The 17,825-nt window shown below is 38.2% G+C and overlaps 2 protein-coding genes across 3 annotated transcripts in view; one reads left to right on the top strand and one right to left on the bottom strand.

Moving 5' to 3' along the window:
• Positions 1-5,466, bottom strand: part of PARPBP (PARP1 binding protein) — a 68,446-nt gene extending 62,980 nt beyond the window's left edge. For both annotated transcript variants that reach the window (XM_024992520.2, XM_002687638.6), the window contains exons 1-2: positions 5,396-5,466; positions 1,626-1,781 (exon numbers count right to left, since the gene is read on the bottom strand). In XM_024992520.2, the coding sequence (XP_024848288.1) occupies positions 1,626-1,778 (153 nt within the window). In that variant the 5' untranslated portion in view covers positions 1,779-1,781; positions 5,396-5,466. The remainder of the gene's footprint in view (positions 1-1,625; positions 1,782-5,395) is intronic.
• An 84-nt stretch (positions 5,467-5,550) lies between these two features.
• NUP37 (nucleoporin 37) overlaps positions 5,551-17,825 on the top strand; it is a 52,021-nt gene continuing 39,746 nt past the window's right edge. Inside the window, exons 1-3 of the mRNA NM_001191327.1 lie at positions 5,551-5,621; positions 6,843-7,058; positions 16,281-16,405. Coding sequence (NP_001178256.1) covers positions 6,903-7,058; positions 16,281-16,405 — 281 coding nt within the window. The 5' untranslated portion in view covers positions 5,551-5,621; positions 6,843-6,902. The remainder of the gene's footprint in view (positions 5,622-6,842; positions 7,059-16,280; positions 16,406-17,825) is intronic.

The following is a 17,825-nucleotide window of genomic DNA, read 5'->3' as shown; positions in this document are numbered from 1 at the left end:
GAAAGCATCACTACGAACAAAGCTAGTGGAAGTGATGGAATTCCAGTTGAGCTGTTTCAAATCCTGAAAGGTGCTGCTGTGAAAGTGCTGCACTCAATATGCCAGCAAATTTGGAAAACTCAGCAGTGGCCACAGGACTGGAAAAGGTCAGTTTTCATTCCAATCCCAAAGAAAGGCAATGCCAAAGAATGCTCAAACTACCGCACAATTGCACTCATCTCATACGTTAGTTGGAGAAGGCAATGGCACCCCACTCCAGATCTCTTGCCTGGAAAATCCTGTGGACGGAGGAGCCTGGTAGGCTGAAGTCCATGGGGTCGCTAAGAGTCGGACATGACTGAGCGACTTCACTTTCACTTTTCACTTTCATGCATTGGAGAAGGAAATGGCAACCCACTCCAGTGTTCTTGCCTGGAGAATCCCAGGGATGGGGGATCCTGGTGGGCTTCCGTCTATGGGGTCGCACAGAGTCGGACACGACTGTAGTGACTTAGCAGTAGCAGCATATGAAATTTAAAAGTCTGGGAACTACTGACATACAGAATTAAAATAATTCATCAGAATGTCATTTCACTATCTAGCCCAATAGACCCATTGAAAACATTTTACCCTTCAAAAATTTTCTTCTCTAGTCAAGATAATGCTAAGTCTCCTGACCATTTTCAAACCATCATTATTTTAAATCCCCTGGATGCTTACTCTGAACTGATAATCTTCTTCCTTCACCACTTCTTCAAATTCTTCCCATCTGAAGACTTCCCTCTTTTAAGTATATTATATAAAGTCCAAGAAGACTTTCCTTACCACTCCAACCTAGATTCATCCTTCTTTCATCTGAACATCTCTCAACCCTTAGGTAGAACTTATTCCAAACACTCTTACCCAAGCCAACTGTGCAAAAATCACTTCCGGTTATAAAGATTAAAAATTTGCTTAAAAAATAAGACAATTTCCAGGGTCTCAGTCAAGATCAGGAAAATCAGTGTCCAAGATTAGGGCACAGGAGCCAGTACTTTTTAAAAGCCTTCCCAAGTGATTCTGCTTCACAGCCTGGCTTAGGAATAATTAATCTATACCACAGAGTCTGAAATTAGTCATAAAATACTTGATTACATTTAAATAAACACTATTTATGTGTGTCTTCTAGAACTTTTTGCAGAAGTCTTATAAAAATAATTTTTAACCATAATAATCATAATAGTTGTATGTTTACCTTAAAATTGGCATCACCGACTCGATGGACGTGAGTTTGAGTGAACTCAGGGAGTTGGTGATAGACAGGGAGGCCTGGCATGCTGCGATTCATGGGGTCACAAAGAGTCGGACACGACTCAGCGACTGAACTGAACTGAACTACCTTAAAATTATAAATTAAACATCAAATGTGCACGTCACACATTAAATTATACATATAAAAGTTTCACTTTTGACAAATTAACAAATCATTTCAAATCCAATGGCAATATTTTGACACAGACACACAGAGGCATTTGTGAATATAGTATAATGACATTATCATAGAAGGGCACATATTGCTCAGAAATTAATGCAATTAAGCTTATTCAAATGGGCAGCAACCAAAATTCACTTTTAAAAAAAAGTTAACCTAAATACAGTCTACTAACCTGTTTGTTGTTCTCTGCCATGGAAAGCTGCAATGCCAAGAGCATGGAGTCTGCACCACACACAGTAGTTCTCTCAGAGTTACAAAGAGTGTGCCAGTTCCTTCTGAACTCTTTAATCATATCCAAGATAGACTTCTGATTAAGCCCAGCCATGCTCTTAATGTAGGACAGAATGCAATGTTAAAAAGCCATATTTTAATTGGAAATTAACATTTAACATGTGTAAGGAAGCAGAGTAAGAGAAAAATAGTGAACAAGAGGTCATTTCATATTTACTACGACTGCTTTTAATTAAATTTAGAAAAACAGAGTGATACAATTTCCACCCAATCATACTTTCCTCTCCTTTAGTTTTCTTAAACCAAATTTTGTAAAACAATGAAATCCAACCATTGATCTGAGAATACAAAACAGATAAAGGCAAATTCTGCAAACATGATTATAGACACAAACATAGCAAGCTGTATTTTTTAAATATTTATTTTGAAATAGATGGTGATATCTACGGCAGAAGACAAAACAAAGAAAGTCAATTTCCTCTCATCCCTGTGTTATCCCAAAAGGGGTGGTCTATTTTCCACCCCTTTGAATCTGGGTTAGCCTTGTAACTTGATTTGATCAATAGAACGTGACAAGAACGACATCACAGGAATTCCAAGCCTAGATCTAGTTCCCAAAGGCCCATGCAGAAAGAGTTAATATGGCAGACCCGACTATTATCTTTTAAAAAGCATGTTTACAGGGTTGGCCCTTGGTTGGCATCTGGAAACTTAAGATTTCAGGAAGATTTTCAGTAAGAATGGTTCATTGCACTTAAACTATTTGTTCAAACAATATAGCTTATGCTGATAGGCTTTTCTTTTTAGTCTAGAATTTCGGAACATAGAAGATATATACATGTTCAAACCCCAATAAAAAGCCTGGGCACTGAATCTCTAAAGAGCTACCCTGACAGACAACATTTCATGTGCTGTCATAACTTGTTGCTGGGAGACTTAACTATATCCTATGTGACTCCCCAAAGAGAAGACTTTTGGAAGTTTGTGCGTGATTTCTCCTGGAGTTCACCCCCATGTACCTTCTCCCTTTGCTGATTTTGCTTGGCATCTTTTTGCTGTAATATATTATAGCATGAGTACAACTACATGCTGAGTCCTTTGAGTCCTCTTAGCAAATTATCCAACCTGGGGTAATCTTGGGGGCCTCCTGACACAAGCCTACAGTTTTAGCTCTTACTCTCTCATTATTCTCAGAATGCCATATGAAGAACTGCAAATGAGCCTGCTGGAAAGGCTGTGTGGAGGAGAATCAGCTGATAGGCTGCTGCTGCTGCTGCATCGCTTCAGTCGTGTCCGACTCTGTGCAACCCCACAGATGGCAGCCCACCAGGTTCCTCCGTCCCTGGGATTCTCCAGGCAAGAATATTGGAGTGGGTTGCCATTTCCTTCTCCAAGCTGATAGGCACTCCAGCTGATAACCAACACCATGAACAGACATGTGAGTGAGGCTATCACAGATTATCTAGACCCAATCAACCTGTCAGATGACATACAGCACCCTAAGTGACCCTAGGCAAGACCAGCAGAACCATGTAGCTGAGTACAGCCCAAATCGTTGATCCTCAGAATCATAACATTTAAAATGGCTGTTGTTTAACACCACTTAAACTTCAGAGTGGTTTGTTACACGGCAATAGACAACCAAAACAATAATAGCTAATACTTAGAAGGTTTCTTGGAGCCAGGTACTTTTCAAAAGCTTAATATTTATTACCTCATTTAATCTTCACAAGAGTCCTGAGGAAGGTCTGTTATCCTCATTTTACACCTGAAGAAACTGACACCCTATGCTGCTGAGCTAGCAAATGGCCAAACAAACCTAAATTCAAGACGCCTAACTCCAAAAGTGGTGCGCTTTTATATCACTACGACTTTTTTTCCCACTTTATTTTAAGTACCCTAGTCTCCAACATAGTCACATGCCATTATCTTATTTTAGGTATTTTACTATTCACATTCAATCAATTTACTCCGTTATCTTTTTCTTCCTTTTTTTATATGACATAAACAGAATCCAGGATGTTTACTAGGTATCTTGGGTTTGCATGATTAAAAAAAATAAATGGGTATGTGCCATTTACAAAACAATAATTTGCAGACATAATCAGGGATGCAATTTAAAGATACAGGTAGAAGACTATAAAGTATCTACAAAAATACAAATCCAAGTAAACAATAAAATTGTCTTCAAAATATCACCTTCATCTCTTATAAGAAAAAAATATAAAGTGAAGAAATAAAGTTTCAGTAACATGATCAGTTTGCCTAGAATCAATATTTAGTAGTAAATTATTTACTGGTATTATTTAAACATACTATGAGTTCGGATTGCTAAGAATGAAAACTAATCTGGAATTAGACTGTTTTGAATTCTAGCTCCACCACTTACAAGCTGTTAGAACTCCAAGTTATGTCCCCTCTCTCTGCCTCAGCTTCCTTGTGAAGCTTCCTTGTGAAACCTTCCTTCCTTTTGTTTTCCAACTGAAAACAAAAATAATAATAGTACTATCTCAGAGGGTTTTGTGAAAAGTAAATGACATAAGTACAAGGTAAGATTTTAGAACAACGCCTCGCACATATAAAAGTCCATCTTATTCAGGAGTTAGAACACTTTTGGAAAGGTTCCAACAGTAAACAGTGAGGTGTGCAGGACATAAGGTCTCTTACAACTATTCAAACTTCACCTTGCAGGGTGAAACTAGCCACAGACAATACATAAACAAATGAGTACAGCTCGGCTTTAGCAAAATTTTACAGAAATTTAAAGATCATAAAATTTTCACATATTATAAAATATTATTCTGCTGGACTTTTTTTTTTTTTTTTCCCAACCAACCAAACACGTAAAATTAGCTCACGAACTGGCTGCACAAAAACAGGCAGTACCACCAGTTAGCCAAGCCTCTAGCCTTGACTCTTTCAGTAGCTAGCTGGCTGTGTGAGTCTAAGCAATAAGCCCTGACTGCCTAGGAAGATGTAGAATACTTCCAGAAATCAAGGAGACAATGATTATGCAAGTGCTCTGAGTGTCAGGCTGCAACATACAAAGAGTAGTAGAAGATAGCAGCAATAATAAACACTTGTTTTTAGCATTTGGATTCCAAGCTGGACTGCAGCAAAAATTGTAAGGCAGGAAAATGTCACTTGGGAGCCAGTGTGAGATGGATAAAAGAGATATACCAAGGTCCCCATTTACTGGCTGTATGTCCTTCAGTATTTAAAACCTCTGATGAGCATAAATTTCTTCATCTGTAAAACGGAAATGATTATCTCCTAGTTCATAAAATTAGGACACGTTAGTGAGACAGTAAATAATCGACCTAGTGCTGGACACTTAGGAGGTGCTCAGTAAAAAAAGGGCATCGTTGCTGCTCATGGTATGCAGGTCCTAACAGTTCTTTGGACGGAAGTAAAAGGGAGAGGGAGAAAGTGGAGTCTACCTAAGCCTGGTTTCCTGCCTAACTAAGTAATCTAAGTAGGGCTCTGTAGACCTTATTCTTCCAGTCAGCAGATGATCCCTCAGCACCTTCCAGCTCCATCAATGGAACATAAGAACTCTGTTCAATACCCCCAGACCAAAACCAGACCCCGGAGCAAAAACACTCCACAAATATTACTCTAGGCAACCACATGGCGCTCTGCTGTTACCGAAAAACCCTCACAAGTCGCAGCTTAAAGCCTGCAGACGGACGAGAAAAAGGTGACACTCACCTGGCTCGGGGAGAACCAAGTAGGTGCAGACTCCCCTGAAGAACGCTCCAGCTGGCTGCACAAGGGCGACTGTTCCAGAGATCGCGGGTTTACATTTTAAATCTCGCGGGAGGGCCCGACAGCCAATCGCAGCTCCCGCCCTCTGACCCGGAAGCAGAGCCGGCGCGCGCCGCAGCAGCCCAAGGTGAACAGCAGCTCGGCTTTAGCCGCTTCCAGGCGCCCTCCGGTGCGTATCGCGCGTGAGCCCAAGGGGCATCCCTGCTCGGCTGCCGGTCGCCACGCGCCTCCAATCTATCCCTGGGAGTTCCTCCTCTCCTCGGGCCGTTCCCCACCCCTGTTCCTTTCGATCTCGGGCTCCGGGAGGTAGTGGCGGGGTCTCGCGGTATTTGCGTGGCTCTGAAAGAGATGTCAGGGCTATGCGGGGACTTCTCTTGTTCCCTCCCTCCCCTGTTTTCGCAATTTTAGAGGGGCGAGTCCAGCCCGCTTTGTACAGTGAGACCCTGAGACTGTAATTAGACTGGTCACTGCTTTAATGAACAGTTAGAAACCGAGTTTCCTATTCTGGAATCTTTTGCACTTCCCACCCTGCTGCCTTACCTGTTGGTCACTTTTTACAACTGTTTAGTCCCAGATGCCCACTCTTAAGGTTACTAGGTTATAGACTTCCCGAGGTGGAACTCATATGATTTCTTAGTAGATACTCATCAGATACTTGACGTGTTTGCTATCAAGCCCAGCTGTTTTCAGGACAACTACCGTCCCATTAAAAAAAAAAACAAACCAAAAAAGTGACCTCTTCAGAATCTATAAGTCTCATCTGGGAATGCTACTTTCAGAATGCACACCAGGCCATGAAACATTAGCTGAAGTTTTGTGCCTGGTTTTATGAATACTATTTTGTGTCCCATTTTGGCATTCCTTTCTCCAGATTGTATATTTTGTATCTGCTTATGTTATAGTACTGTTCACACTAAATCATAAATAACCCTGGATTGTGAGCTCTTTCAAAACAGGCTTTTGTGTTTCTCTTTATTGTACTGGTGCCCAGCACTTAGAAAGTCTCACATTCTGGCTCCTCTTATGAGATTGGCAAGCGAGTTAACCATGTGAAGTCTCGATTTCTTCATCTGTAAAAAGGGGATCATAGTACCTCCTTCTTAGGTTTGTGCAAGTATTAGGCATGGTAATGTTAGTAAAATACTTAATGGTGGCGCTTGCAGGTAGAGCTCCATAATGTTAATGATCATTAATTTTTTATGAGTATATTTTCTAGTAATGTAATTCCATCTGTAAGTACTCCCTGTCCTTTAAATAATCTAAACAGAATTTTGTAGTGACTTTCTCTGCAAGTACCATTCACAAAGTAGTTGAATAATTTTTTTTTTGAGCTGCCTGTCATCACATCCTAACACTTTGATGGTTTCTGTTTCTGTGCTGTAATCCACAGTTCTGTGACCTTGTCCAATAGAAGGCCGTTTTTGCAGCTGCACAAGTTTTGCCATACAAGATGAAGCAAGATGCCACAAGAAATGCTGCCTACACTGTGGATTGTGAAGATTATGTGCACGTGGTAGAATTCAATCCGTTTGAGAGTGGGGATTCAGGAAACCTAATTGCATATGGTGGCAATAATTTTGTGTTCGTTGGCACCTGTACATTTCAGGTTAGTGTACAAAACTGCACTGAGTGACAGTGAAGATGTTACACTGAAAAGAAAACTTCTACAAACTTTGGTAATTTTCACTAAACTTTGAAAGCATGCTGAGCTTAAATGTAAAAAAAAATGAGATGAAGAACTACTGAGAAAGACATTCCTAGTAATATATGCCTAATATTTGTGCAAACACTGAATAAGTATTGAAAAGGAAGAATACAGTTGACCTTTAAACAACACAGATTTGAACTGCATAGTTCACTTATACATGGATTTTTTTTTTTTTTCAGTAATAAATACTAGGATACTATAGAATCTGCAGTTAGTTGAATCTGCAGATGCCGAGGAACTGCCCACAGGGAGAAAAATGAAAGTATTAGTCTCTCAGTGGTGTCAGACTTTTTGCGACACCATGGACTATAGCCTGCCAAGCTCTTCCTCTGTCCATGGAATTCTCCAGGCAAGGATACTGGAGTAGGTTGCCATTCCCTCCTCCAGAGGATCTTCCTGACCCAAGGATCGAACTGGATCTCTCGCATTGTCGGCAGATTCTTTACTATCTGAGCCACCAGGGAGGCTTACTGCAAGTTACACCAGGATTTTCAACTGTGTGGAGTCACTGCCCTAACCCCCATTATTCAGGGGCAAGGCCATATACATATATAAGGCTCCTCTTATGCTTCATGATTAGAAATGGAATATTCTAGTAATTGAAGGTTATAATTAACTATACCTTGTTATGTGCAGGGAAAATACCAATTAAATGAGATCTGATTAATTACTAAATCCAGCTTTTCTGTATTCCACTTTGACATAGAAAAAAAAAACAAAAACAAGCTAGTAGTATTGAGAGCTTAAAAATGATCTTCCAGGAGACTTTATAGCTGTGATGATATCAGCTTTCCTAGTTGCTCTCATGCTTTTTATATATCTAGAGTATACAGAGTATGAGATCTACAATTGAACAGGCAATTCAGCATAGTCATTAAGACCGTGAACTCTGGAGCCAAAATGCCTGGGTTTTTGTGCCTGCCTACCTCTTAATAGCTAGATGACCTTGAGCAGGTACTTAACGTCTCTTCTATAAAAATGAGAACAATTATACACTTGACTCTTAAACATTGTGGAGGTAAGGGCTGCCAATGGATGCAGTCAACATCCAGGTGTAACTATAGTTCCCTGATTTCTCATCCATGGATTCAATCAACAGCAAATCATATAGTCCTCTAGTAGGTATGTTTTGAAAAATATCTGTATATAAGTGGACACAGTTCAAAATCATGGTTTTCAAGGGTCAGCTGTACTTAACAGGGTTTTGTATGAATGTCATAAGTTAGCATGTACAGTTCCTACGTAGTATCTGACACATTTAATACATATGACTGTCATCGATTTGGTCAGGCATGTTCAGGCACAGCCCCATATTTAATGGTGTGGCACACATCACATTTTCTCACAGGAAAGCTAGTTCTACGTGTCAGAGAGAATTTGAACAATGGGAGGTCAACCCTCAGGAACCTCTGATTAATCCTTTGTTTATCAGAGTGTTATCTATATAACACTGTTTCCTAGATTAAGGTTAATCAGTGAGGTAATTTGGCAATGACCAATTTTCAAAGATTTTAAATAACTTTATCACCAAAGTGATATTATAAACATTGTAAATATTATTTCCTCTTTTACTGAGGAGGCAGTTTAGTATCTTACAGTATTTTAACATCATAAATGCAATTTGACATTTTACAGTGGCATAAATGTATTAGGTTATACACAACTAGACTGCATGTATATTTATCCTAAAAAGAAAGTATGAATTAAAAGCTTCCGTTGGTTGGTGTCTGAGTAGAACACATGAGTTCTTACATTATCTCACATTGCCTCTTAGAGTTGGGGTAGGAATTTCTAGCTTTTAGGCTGAATATGACCTTCAGCCTGATCTCAGCTGGACCAGGTTAAGATCTCATCAGGTTAGGATCATAAAAAGTCACATAGTTAGGAGAAATAATACAACACACTCTTGAAAAAAACCAAAGGGAAACCATTTTTCTAATGCACACTACTAACCTACAAAAGAAAAAAGCAGCCTCCTACAAATGAAATTAAATTTTGTTTCAGTGCTTTAGAAATTAATAGCTAATTGTATTCAAAAGTACTGAAAAAAAATATGCTTTGCTTTATGTTCACCTAAGAAATTCTGAGGGAGAAAGTCAAGAAGAGAGGAAAAAGAAGGCAAAGAAGTGATGGGTAGCAGAGAGAAAAAGGGAGCAAAAGGTGGAAAGTGACAAAATGAGGGGAAAAAAAAGCAAAACATTTGTATTGCTCTGTAACTGTGGTCATAGACATTATCCCTGTGGACCCTTAGACTGTGAGGCTGGCAAAGTGGGTCTTAACCCCAAATAACCTAAGGAAAGAATTAGACTTTTATTAACTTATCAAGCAGTGAACACAAATTATCTTCTGTGCCAGGTATTGGGGATACAGTTAAACAACTGTCTCTGTCCTCATGGAGTTTCCATTCTACTTTAAAGGAATGCAAGGATTTATCTGACTAATAACTGAAAAAACAAACTCTATACCAGATTTTTAAACCACTGTTCTTTTCCTCCTATGCTGCTATTCAGAGAGGTTGAAGCCATAGTTCAAACAGTTCTAGAGAAATGGTTCCAGTACTTTGCCAGGGGAGATTCAGATTGCTTCTTCTGAAATTATTTTTTTATCTAATTAAGCACTGTTGAACATTGTTCCTAGTCTCTCATGTTAGAACTTTCAAGTTCTGTAGCGCTCAGTTCTTATCTTCAAAAAAAAAACTAGGAAAAACTGAATTGAAAGATTTCACATTGCTGTCAGAAAGGCAATCCTCACTCTAAGACTATTAGGAAAACACTGCTGATATAGTAAATTTGAATTTCAACAAAGCATTTTTCAGAATTTCATGATATTCTTTTGAATATGTTGGAAATTTGAGCCAAGTGATAGTACTGTTGGTTGGTGTCATATATTTGTCAGATACTCATTAATTGCAGATCAGGTGCTGGGAACTAACAATACATATTTTAAAAAAATCAAGGACCCTGCCCTCAAGGAGATGTTTAAATGTAATGCAATAAGATAATACTATAAAAGTAAAGAGTAGAGGGAGCATGAAGGTTTCTAATTCTGTTTAAAGGGTGGTCAATAATAAATTGCATACACCTGAAACTAATACAACATTGTAAATCTGTTGTAAATCAACTATACTCTAATAAAATTAATTTAAAAAAATAATGAATTGCAACCTCTACTGGGACTTGGATGAGAAGACTTGGACAAGCACATTGAATTTATATAGAACATGAAGTTGAAAAGGCTACCTAATGCTTTGGGTGACAGACTTAATTTAACAAATTTTTATTGAGCACCTGTTATATGCCAGACTCTCTGCTCAGAATCCAAATATTGTTTTAATAGATCCAATCCAAAATTAGATTAAACTGCCAAAGGAACTTAATTCAGTGCTGTCCAATAAAAATAGAATGTGAGCCACAAGTATAAATTTCAATGTTGTAGTAACCACATTATGAAAAGTAAAAAGCAGGTGAAATTAATTTTAATAATGTATTTTTTACCCAGCATATCCAATATATTTTATGTGTGTAACGAATATAAAAATTATTAATGAAATCCTTACATATTCCTTTTATACTAAGTCTATGAAATCTGGTGTGGATTTTGCACTTTATAAAGTGTGCGTCTTGGACCAGCCACATTTTTCCAGTGCTTAATAGCCCCATGGGGCTAATGGCCACCAGATTGGACACCACAGCTCTATATCCTGTGCTGTAAATTGACAGTAATATCTAGTGTTTACTTCAGTTCTTAGCAGTGTATTATGATTCAAAGGAGATAATGTATTTGAAGACAGATTTCAAAGTGGCATTAAAAAGTTTAAAACCGTCATGTGAAAGAGGGATTAGCCTCAAAATGGTAACTTTTATGTCATCAATTCTTTTTGAGTGGAGTTGTTACTTACGGTGCTTTAGGACTAAGGCTGAAACTGCCTGTTTGAGTGTGTTCACCTAGTGAAGGTCAGTTAATGACCAGACATGTGTTGTCACTGAGTTAAACTACCTCAGTGATGGTTCCAAAGAGCAGAATTCGGAGCAATGAATAGAATTTACATGGAAACAGATTTTGGTTTAATGTTAACGAGAACTGTTGTAATAATTAGAACTACCCCCAAACTGAATAAAGTCCCCACAAAAGTAGCTAGTTCTCTCTCACTTGGAAATATTCACAGAAGGATTATGTAAACTTTTTTTAAAATGTTCTAGTAGAGATTTAAGCATTAGATGAAAGAAGGAGACTAGGTAAACTTTACAGTCTCATCCAACTAAAATTCTATATTTGGCCTTAAATGGGTGTGGTGGGAAGAACAGCCAATTTCAAACCCTTAGAATAGCCCTTTCATCAGCCTGGCTTTGCCCCAACCTCAAATATACTGGAGACTTGTATAATGATGCGCATTATAGCAAGTTTTCCAAAGTATCTTAATTTCCTGCCTATACAATACTGCCTACACCTCAAGCTAAACCCAAAATAGCATTCATCTCTGCCTATACCACACGCACACACCCTGGCCTTTTAGTTGGCTCAGTGGTAGACATTGCTGCCAGGAAAAATGGTTTCACTGGTGATACATAAAATGCAGACTGTATAGTCACTGGGATTTCTTTATCCCCATGACCACCCAATAACTCCATATGTACTTTAATAACATATTATGTTATTAATTGTAACCTAATTGTCAATACTGTTGTTACATTAGCAAAAATAGTGTGTTTGATGGTAAAAAGTTCATTTTTAAAGATTAGTTTGTCAGTGTGGAAAAATAGATATAACCCAATCTATAAAGTCAGCTGTGATTAGGCTCCTAACCTTATTTTTAAGTTCCTTAGTGATTGCTGCCTTGGCATATCTAGCTGTTAACTATACAGTTAATATACAGACAAATTATGAAGTAATAAAATTTGACTGTTTTTTTTTTCCTTGATAAATACATTTGTTTCCCTTTTTATGGTTTTATGGAAAAACTTTTTTCTGTTAAGTTCACCTGAAATGTAAAGTTATTTTCAAAGGGTATCTGAATCATGTAGAGAAAGGTATATGTAATGTTTGTGAAATGATTCTGCTAGGATTCCAAAGGCTATCCTGGAAAAATCAACACATCCACTAGGATCCAATTAAAGTACACATTGTAAAACTTTGGATTTAGATTCAGGATGAATGGAATTCTTAGAACAATCCTTCACATAACTTCTATCTATATAGACATATCAGTCAGTCAGTCAGTTCAGTCGCTCAGTTGTGTCCAGCTCTTTGTGACCCCATGAATCGCAGCACGCCAGGCCTCCCTGCCCATCACCAACTCCCGGAGTTCACTCAGACTCACGTCCATCAAGTCAGTGATGCCATCCAGCCGTCTCATCCTCTGTCGTCCCCTTCTCCTCTTGCCCCCTATCCTCCAAGCATCAGAGTCTTTTCCAATGAGTCAACTCTTCGCATGAGGTGGCCAAAGTACTGGAGTCTCAGCTTTAGCATCTTTCCTTCCAAAGAAATCCCAGGGCTGATCTCCTTCAGAATGGACTGGTTGGATCTCCTTGCAGTCCAAGGGACTCTCAAGAGTCTTCTCCAGCCCCACAGTTCAAAAGCATCAATTCTTCGGCGCTCAGCCTTCACAGCCCAACTCTCACATCCATACATGACCACAGGAAAAACCATAGCCTTGACTAGATGAACCTTTGTTGGCAAAGTAATGTCTCTGATTTTGAATATGCTATCTAGGTTGGTCATAACTTTCCTTCCAAGGAGTAAGCGTCTTTGAATTTCATGGCTGCAGTCACCATCTGCAGTGATTTTGGAGCCCAGAAAAATAAAGTCTGACACTGTTTCCACTGTTTCCCCATCTATTTCCCATGAAGTGATGGGACCAGATGCCATGATCTTCGTTTTCTGAATGTTGAGCTTTAAGCCAACTTTTTCACTCTCCACTTTCACTTTCATCGAGAGGCTTTTTAGTTCCTCTTCACTTTCTGCCATAAGGGTGGTGTCCTCTGCATATCTGAGGTTATTGATATTTCTCCCGGCAATCTTGATTCCAGCTTGTATTTCTTCCATTCCAGCATTTCTCATGATGTATTCTGCATAGAAGTTAAATAAGCAGGATGACAATATACAGCCTTGACGTACTCCTTTTCCTATTTGGGACCAGTCTGTTGTTCCATGTCCAGTTCTAACTGTTGCTTCCTAACCTGCATGTAGGTTTCTCAAGAGGCAGGTCAAGTGGTCTGGTATTCCCATCTCTTTCAGAATTTTCCAGTTTATTGTGATCCACAGAGTCAAAGGCTTTGGCATAGTCAATAAAGGAGAAATAAATGTTTTCTTGGAACTCTTGCTTTTTCGATGATCCAGCGGATGTTGGCAATTTGATCTCTGGTTCCTCTGCCTTTTCTAAAACCAGCTTGAACATCTGGAAGTTCACAGTTCACATATTGCTGAAGCCTGGCTTGGAGAATTTTGAGCATTACTTTACTAGCGTGTGAGATGAGTGCAATTGTGCAGTAGTTTGAGCATTCTTTGGCATTGCCTTTCTTTGGGATTGGAATGAAAACTGACCTTTTCCAGTCCTGTGGCCACTGCTGAGTTTTCCAAATGTGCTGGCATATTGAGTGCAGCACTTTCACAGCATCATCTTTCAGGATTTGAAATAGCTCAACTGGAATCTATCACCTCCACTAGCTTTGTTCGTAGTGATGCTTTCTAAGGCCCACTTGACTTCACATTCCAGGATGTCTGGCTCTAGGTCAGTGATCACACCATCATGATTATCTGGGTCGTGAAGATCTTTTTTGTACAGTTCTTCTGTGTATTCTTGCCATTTCTTCTTAATATCTTATGCTTCTGTTAGTTCCATACCATTTCTGTCCTTTCTCAGCTTGTGGGCCATACCAAAGCAGACCATAGGCCATATTTGGCTCCTTGGTCATAGTTTGCCAGCCCGTGCTTTAGAAGATCCTTTAGTGAGACTTTATTGATGCCAATAGTTGGTTTTGGTTTTTATGAAAATTCCTTTAAAACAGCTTCATTCTTGAAACACTAGTTTGTTGTGGCTACAGTTCAACAGTTTTTTGTATCATTTTGAAGATACTTCACTGACTTCCTGCATTTGTTTCTGCTATGAAGCTGATGGTTGTTCTAATTATTACTCTTTTATAGGACATCTACCTTTTCTTTCTGATTGCTGTTACTAAGACCCTTATCTCACTCTTGCTTCTTCTCCCTCACTCCCCTCTTCTCACATATATTGCACACCCATATGTGAGAGAGTGTGTGTTCTGAAGTTTTACTGTATAGTGTCTAGCTGCAGATTTCTTTTTAAGCTGCCTGGGATTTATTATTTTTTATGAATATACATATTGGTGCTTGTAATCAAGTATGAAGAATCCTTTACCATTATCTCTTCAAATCTTGCCTCTTCCCCCATTCCCTTGACTGCTTTCTCCTACAACCCAAATTAGCTATATGGTGGAACTGCTCACTGAATCCCTCTTAACATCTCTTTTTGTCTTAACTACATTCTGAATAAGTTTTTCAAATCTGTCTTCCAGCTTCTCTGAGCATTGTTTATTTTTTTCTCATGATAGTATTTTCATCTATATGTTTTCATTTCGTTCTTTAATACCTGTCTGGTCACTTTGGGTAATCTCATGTTGCTTAGTCATATTTTTTGATTCTCTCATCTACATCCTCAAAAATACATTTTTTTAATCTGATTTTTTAATGTCTCCAGGTTGATTCTTCTGTTTGTGGTATTTTGTTTTCATATGTAGTAGTGCATGCATGTAAGATCATATTTGATTGAACTGTATCTGTGAGAATTTTGAGACCTGGGTAGAGGAAGTTCATCCAAAAAGAATGTGCCTTTATCCATCAAGTGCTTGGGGCCACTAACAACATATGGACATTTTGAAATAAGTTTTCATTTTCTGGAGCACATAGTTAATGGGAATTCAAGCCCCAAACTTATGTTAGGGCCAGCCAATGGTTGAGATTTCTCACGTTACTTTTTTCTTTTTCTTGGCCTTCAGCCATGGTACATATTTTGCATGGCACTTTTGATTTTGATTTGAAGTAGTTTTCCCTACTTCCACTTTAAAGGTCCTGGATCTATGCACAGGTCCCTGATCCCCATCCCTCTTTGTGTAGGCACTAAGTTTTGTCTTCTGTCCCCTACAAACAAAAGTTATTAATTATTGGATGTGGGCAGATGTCCTTAAGATAGCTTTCTGCCTCTGTGCTAAGTTGCTTCTCTGGATTTGAATTTTTGCATTATTTTTGTGGTCAGAAAGCTTTTCAGGTTATTGTCCATATTGCCAGACAAAGATGACTTGACTTTTCAAAATTCATTCTTGTCTTCCCATGAGAATAAACTGAAATCATTTTAGTAGTACTAAATCAAATAGATAAGCTGACTTTATTAAACAGCTTATCCAGAATCAAATATCTAAAAGACTTATCAGTAATTTGCACATCCACTGTTCATAGTAATGGTATAGATGAACAACAGTTTGTTCAGTCCCACACATGTATGAAAGTGAAAGTGTTAGTTGCTGAGTTGTGTCCAACTATTTCCATGTATAATACTATGTGAAAATCATTGATACTCTTTATAATGACTTTGAGGCATCGTAACATAGTAGTAGTAAGGTACAAGGTATCTTATACATAATCAAAACTGTGTTCAGTATATATTTTTGATATTGTTATTTGATAATCCATGCATGTTACTTCATTTACCTAGAACGTTCTGATTCTTAGAGCATTCCATTTTCATTGTGTTTGATGTGAAATATATTTTCTATTAGGAATAAAATGTCTTTTTAGATAAAGTATAACAAGTATATTGTTTTTAGTTATCTTAGAGAGTTATTTTGTAACACTTAGACAGCTTTGAATATTTTTGTTGTTCAATAAACTGGTTGAAAGAAAGTAAAAGTGAAATCACTCAGTCGTGTCTCACTCTTTGCGACCCCATGGATTATAGCCTAACATCTAATCTGCTTAATATCTAATCCACTTTTTGAACTTCTCAAAAGAATATTCATGGCCCCCTGACAAATTCTTCATTATAATAAAATACACGGTTTTATACTGTTTTTCTCATGACTTATTTAAACACTTACTGTGTATGCTTAGGAGGAAGAAGCAGATGTTGAAGGAATTCAGTATAAAACACTACGAACATTTCACCATGGAGTCAGAGTTGATGGCATAGCTTGGAGCCCAGAGACTAGACTTGATTCATTGCCTCCAGTAATCAAGTAAGTTGAAAGTTATTAAATGCAGCATTTATTAATATCCTTTGTGTTAAGTGATCTGAAGCCTCTGATCATGGGGACGTTTTTCCTCCATCACCGCAACTCCAGGTATTAGGTATTTTAATATTTGCTATTATTTCATAATTTAAGCTTATTGTTTACATTTGTGACTTATATGCAGACGTAACAGTGATGCCTTGAAGCATGTGTTTGAGCCTGACTACAAAGCTGTTTATGTGAGATTCCTATGAATCATAAATTCTTCACTGATTTACCACTTATTGAAAGTGCAGCTTTGTTAAAATAACTAAATTTGATTGAGTCATTAATCACCCTTACTGCCCCATACATAAAATGAGGAAAGAAAAGTGAAGGCGCTCAGTCATGTCCAACTCTTTGTGACCCCGTGGACTGTAACTTACCAGGCTCCTCTGTTCATAGGATTGTCCAGGCAAGAATCCTGGAGTGGGTTGCCATTTCCTTCTCCAGGAGATCTTCACAACCCAGGGATTGAACCCGGGTCTCCCGCATTGTAGGCAGATGCTTTACCATCTGAGCCACCAACTGTAGTTCTAATCCTTGGGCTTCAGTTTTGTGGAAAGCATTTGAAAAGAATGACTGCTTTTTGAGAAAAAAATTAACACACTTGCTGAGGCCTTCTTCACAAAGGCAATGATATGTCAGGTTATTTAAGGTCTGTTACAAAACACTAACCTTATTTCCATAAATGTCAAATCTAAAATGTATGTCTTCTATTAGTAAACAGTATTTAACAATCATAATTTAGCTCTTACTGAGCTAACCTAATTTTTTTAAATTAAGGAATAATTTACATGCAGTAAACTCAATTCTTAAAGGAACAGTTTGATCAGTGTTGACAAATACATGTACTTTTATAACCTAGATGCTAGTAATACATAGCATTTCTGTGACCCCCAAAAGATTCTTTGTGCTCCTTCTGGTTAATCTCTGTACCCCGTCCCCTGCCCAAGCAACTATTCATCCAATTTCTGTTATCAGAAATTAGTTTTGCCTAATTGATCTATTTCTTCCAATGACTCTTAATGAATCATTGAAAAGGCATGGTACCAGAGATTTACCAACATATCTGGATTTCTAGATTGGGAGACTTGTTTTAACTTAAGCTTCATTTAAATTAAATTAGATGTTTTAGGTGAGAAAAAAATATTAGCTTTAATGCAGTCAAAACTTGAGGAATTTAGATCCATATGATACTCATTTACCTAAAGACAATTGGAAATAAGCTCTGTTTTTCAATATAGACGTACAAAGGCTTCCCAGCTGGCTCAGTGGTAAAGAATCCACCTACCAATGCAGGAGACATGGGTTTGATACCTAGAGGGAAGATCTCCTGGAGGAGGAAATGGCAACTGTTCTGGTGGAAATGGCAACCCCCTCCAGT

Source organism: Bos taurus, chromosome 5 (genome assembly GCF_002263795.3).
Source record: "Bos taurus isolate L1 Dominette 01449 registration number 42190680 breed Hereford chromosome 5, ARS-UCD2.0, whole genome shotgun sequence".
Lineage (NCBI taxonomy): Eukaryota > Metazoa > Chordata > Mammalia > Artiodactyla > Bovidae > Bos > Bos taurus.
Note: the sequence above shows the minus strand (reverse complement) of the source record. Positions and strands in the feature narration are given on the sequence as shown.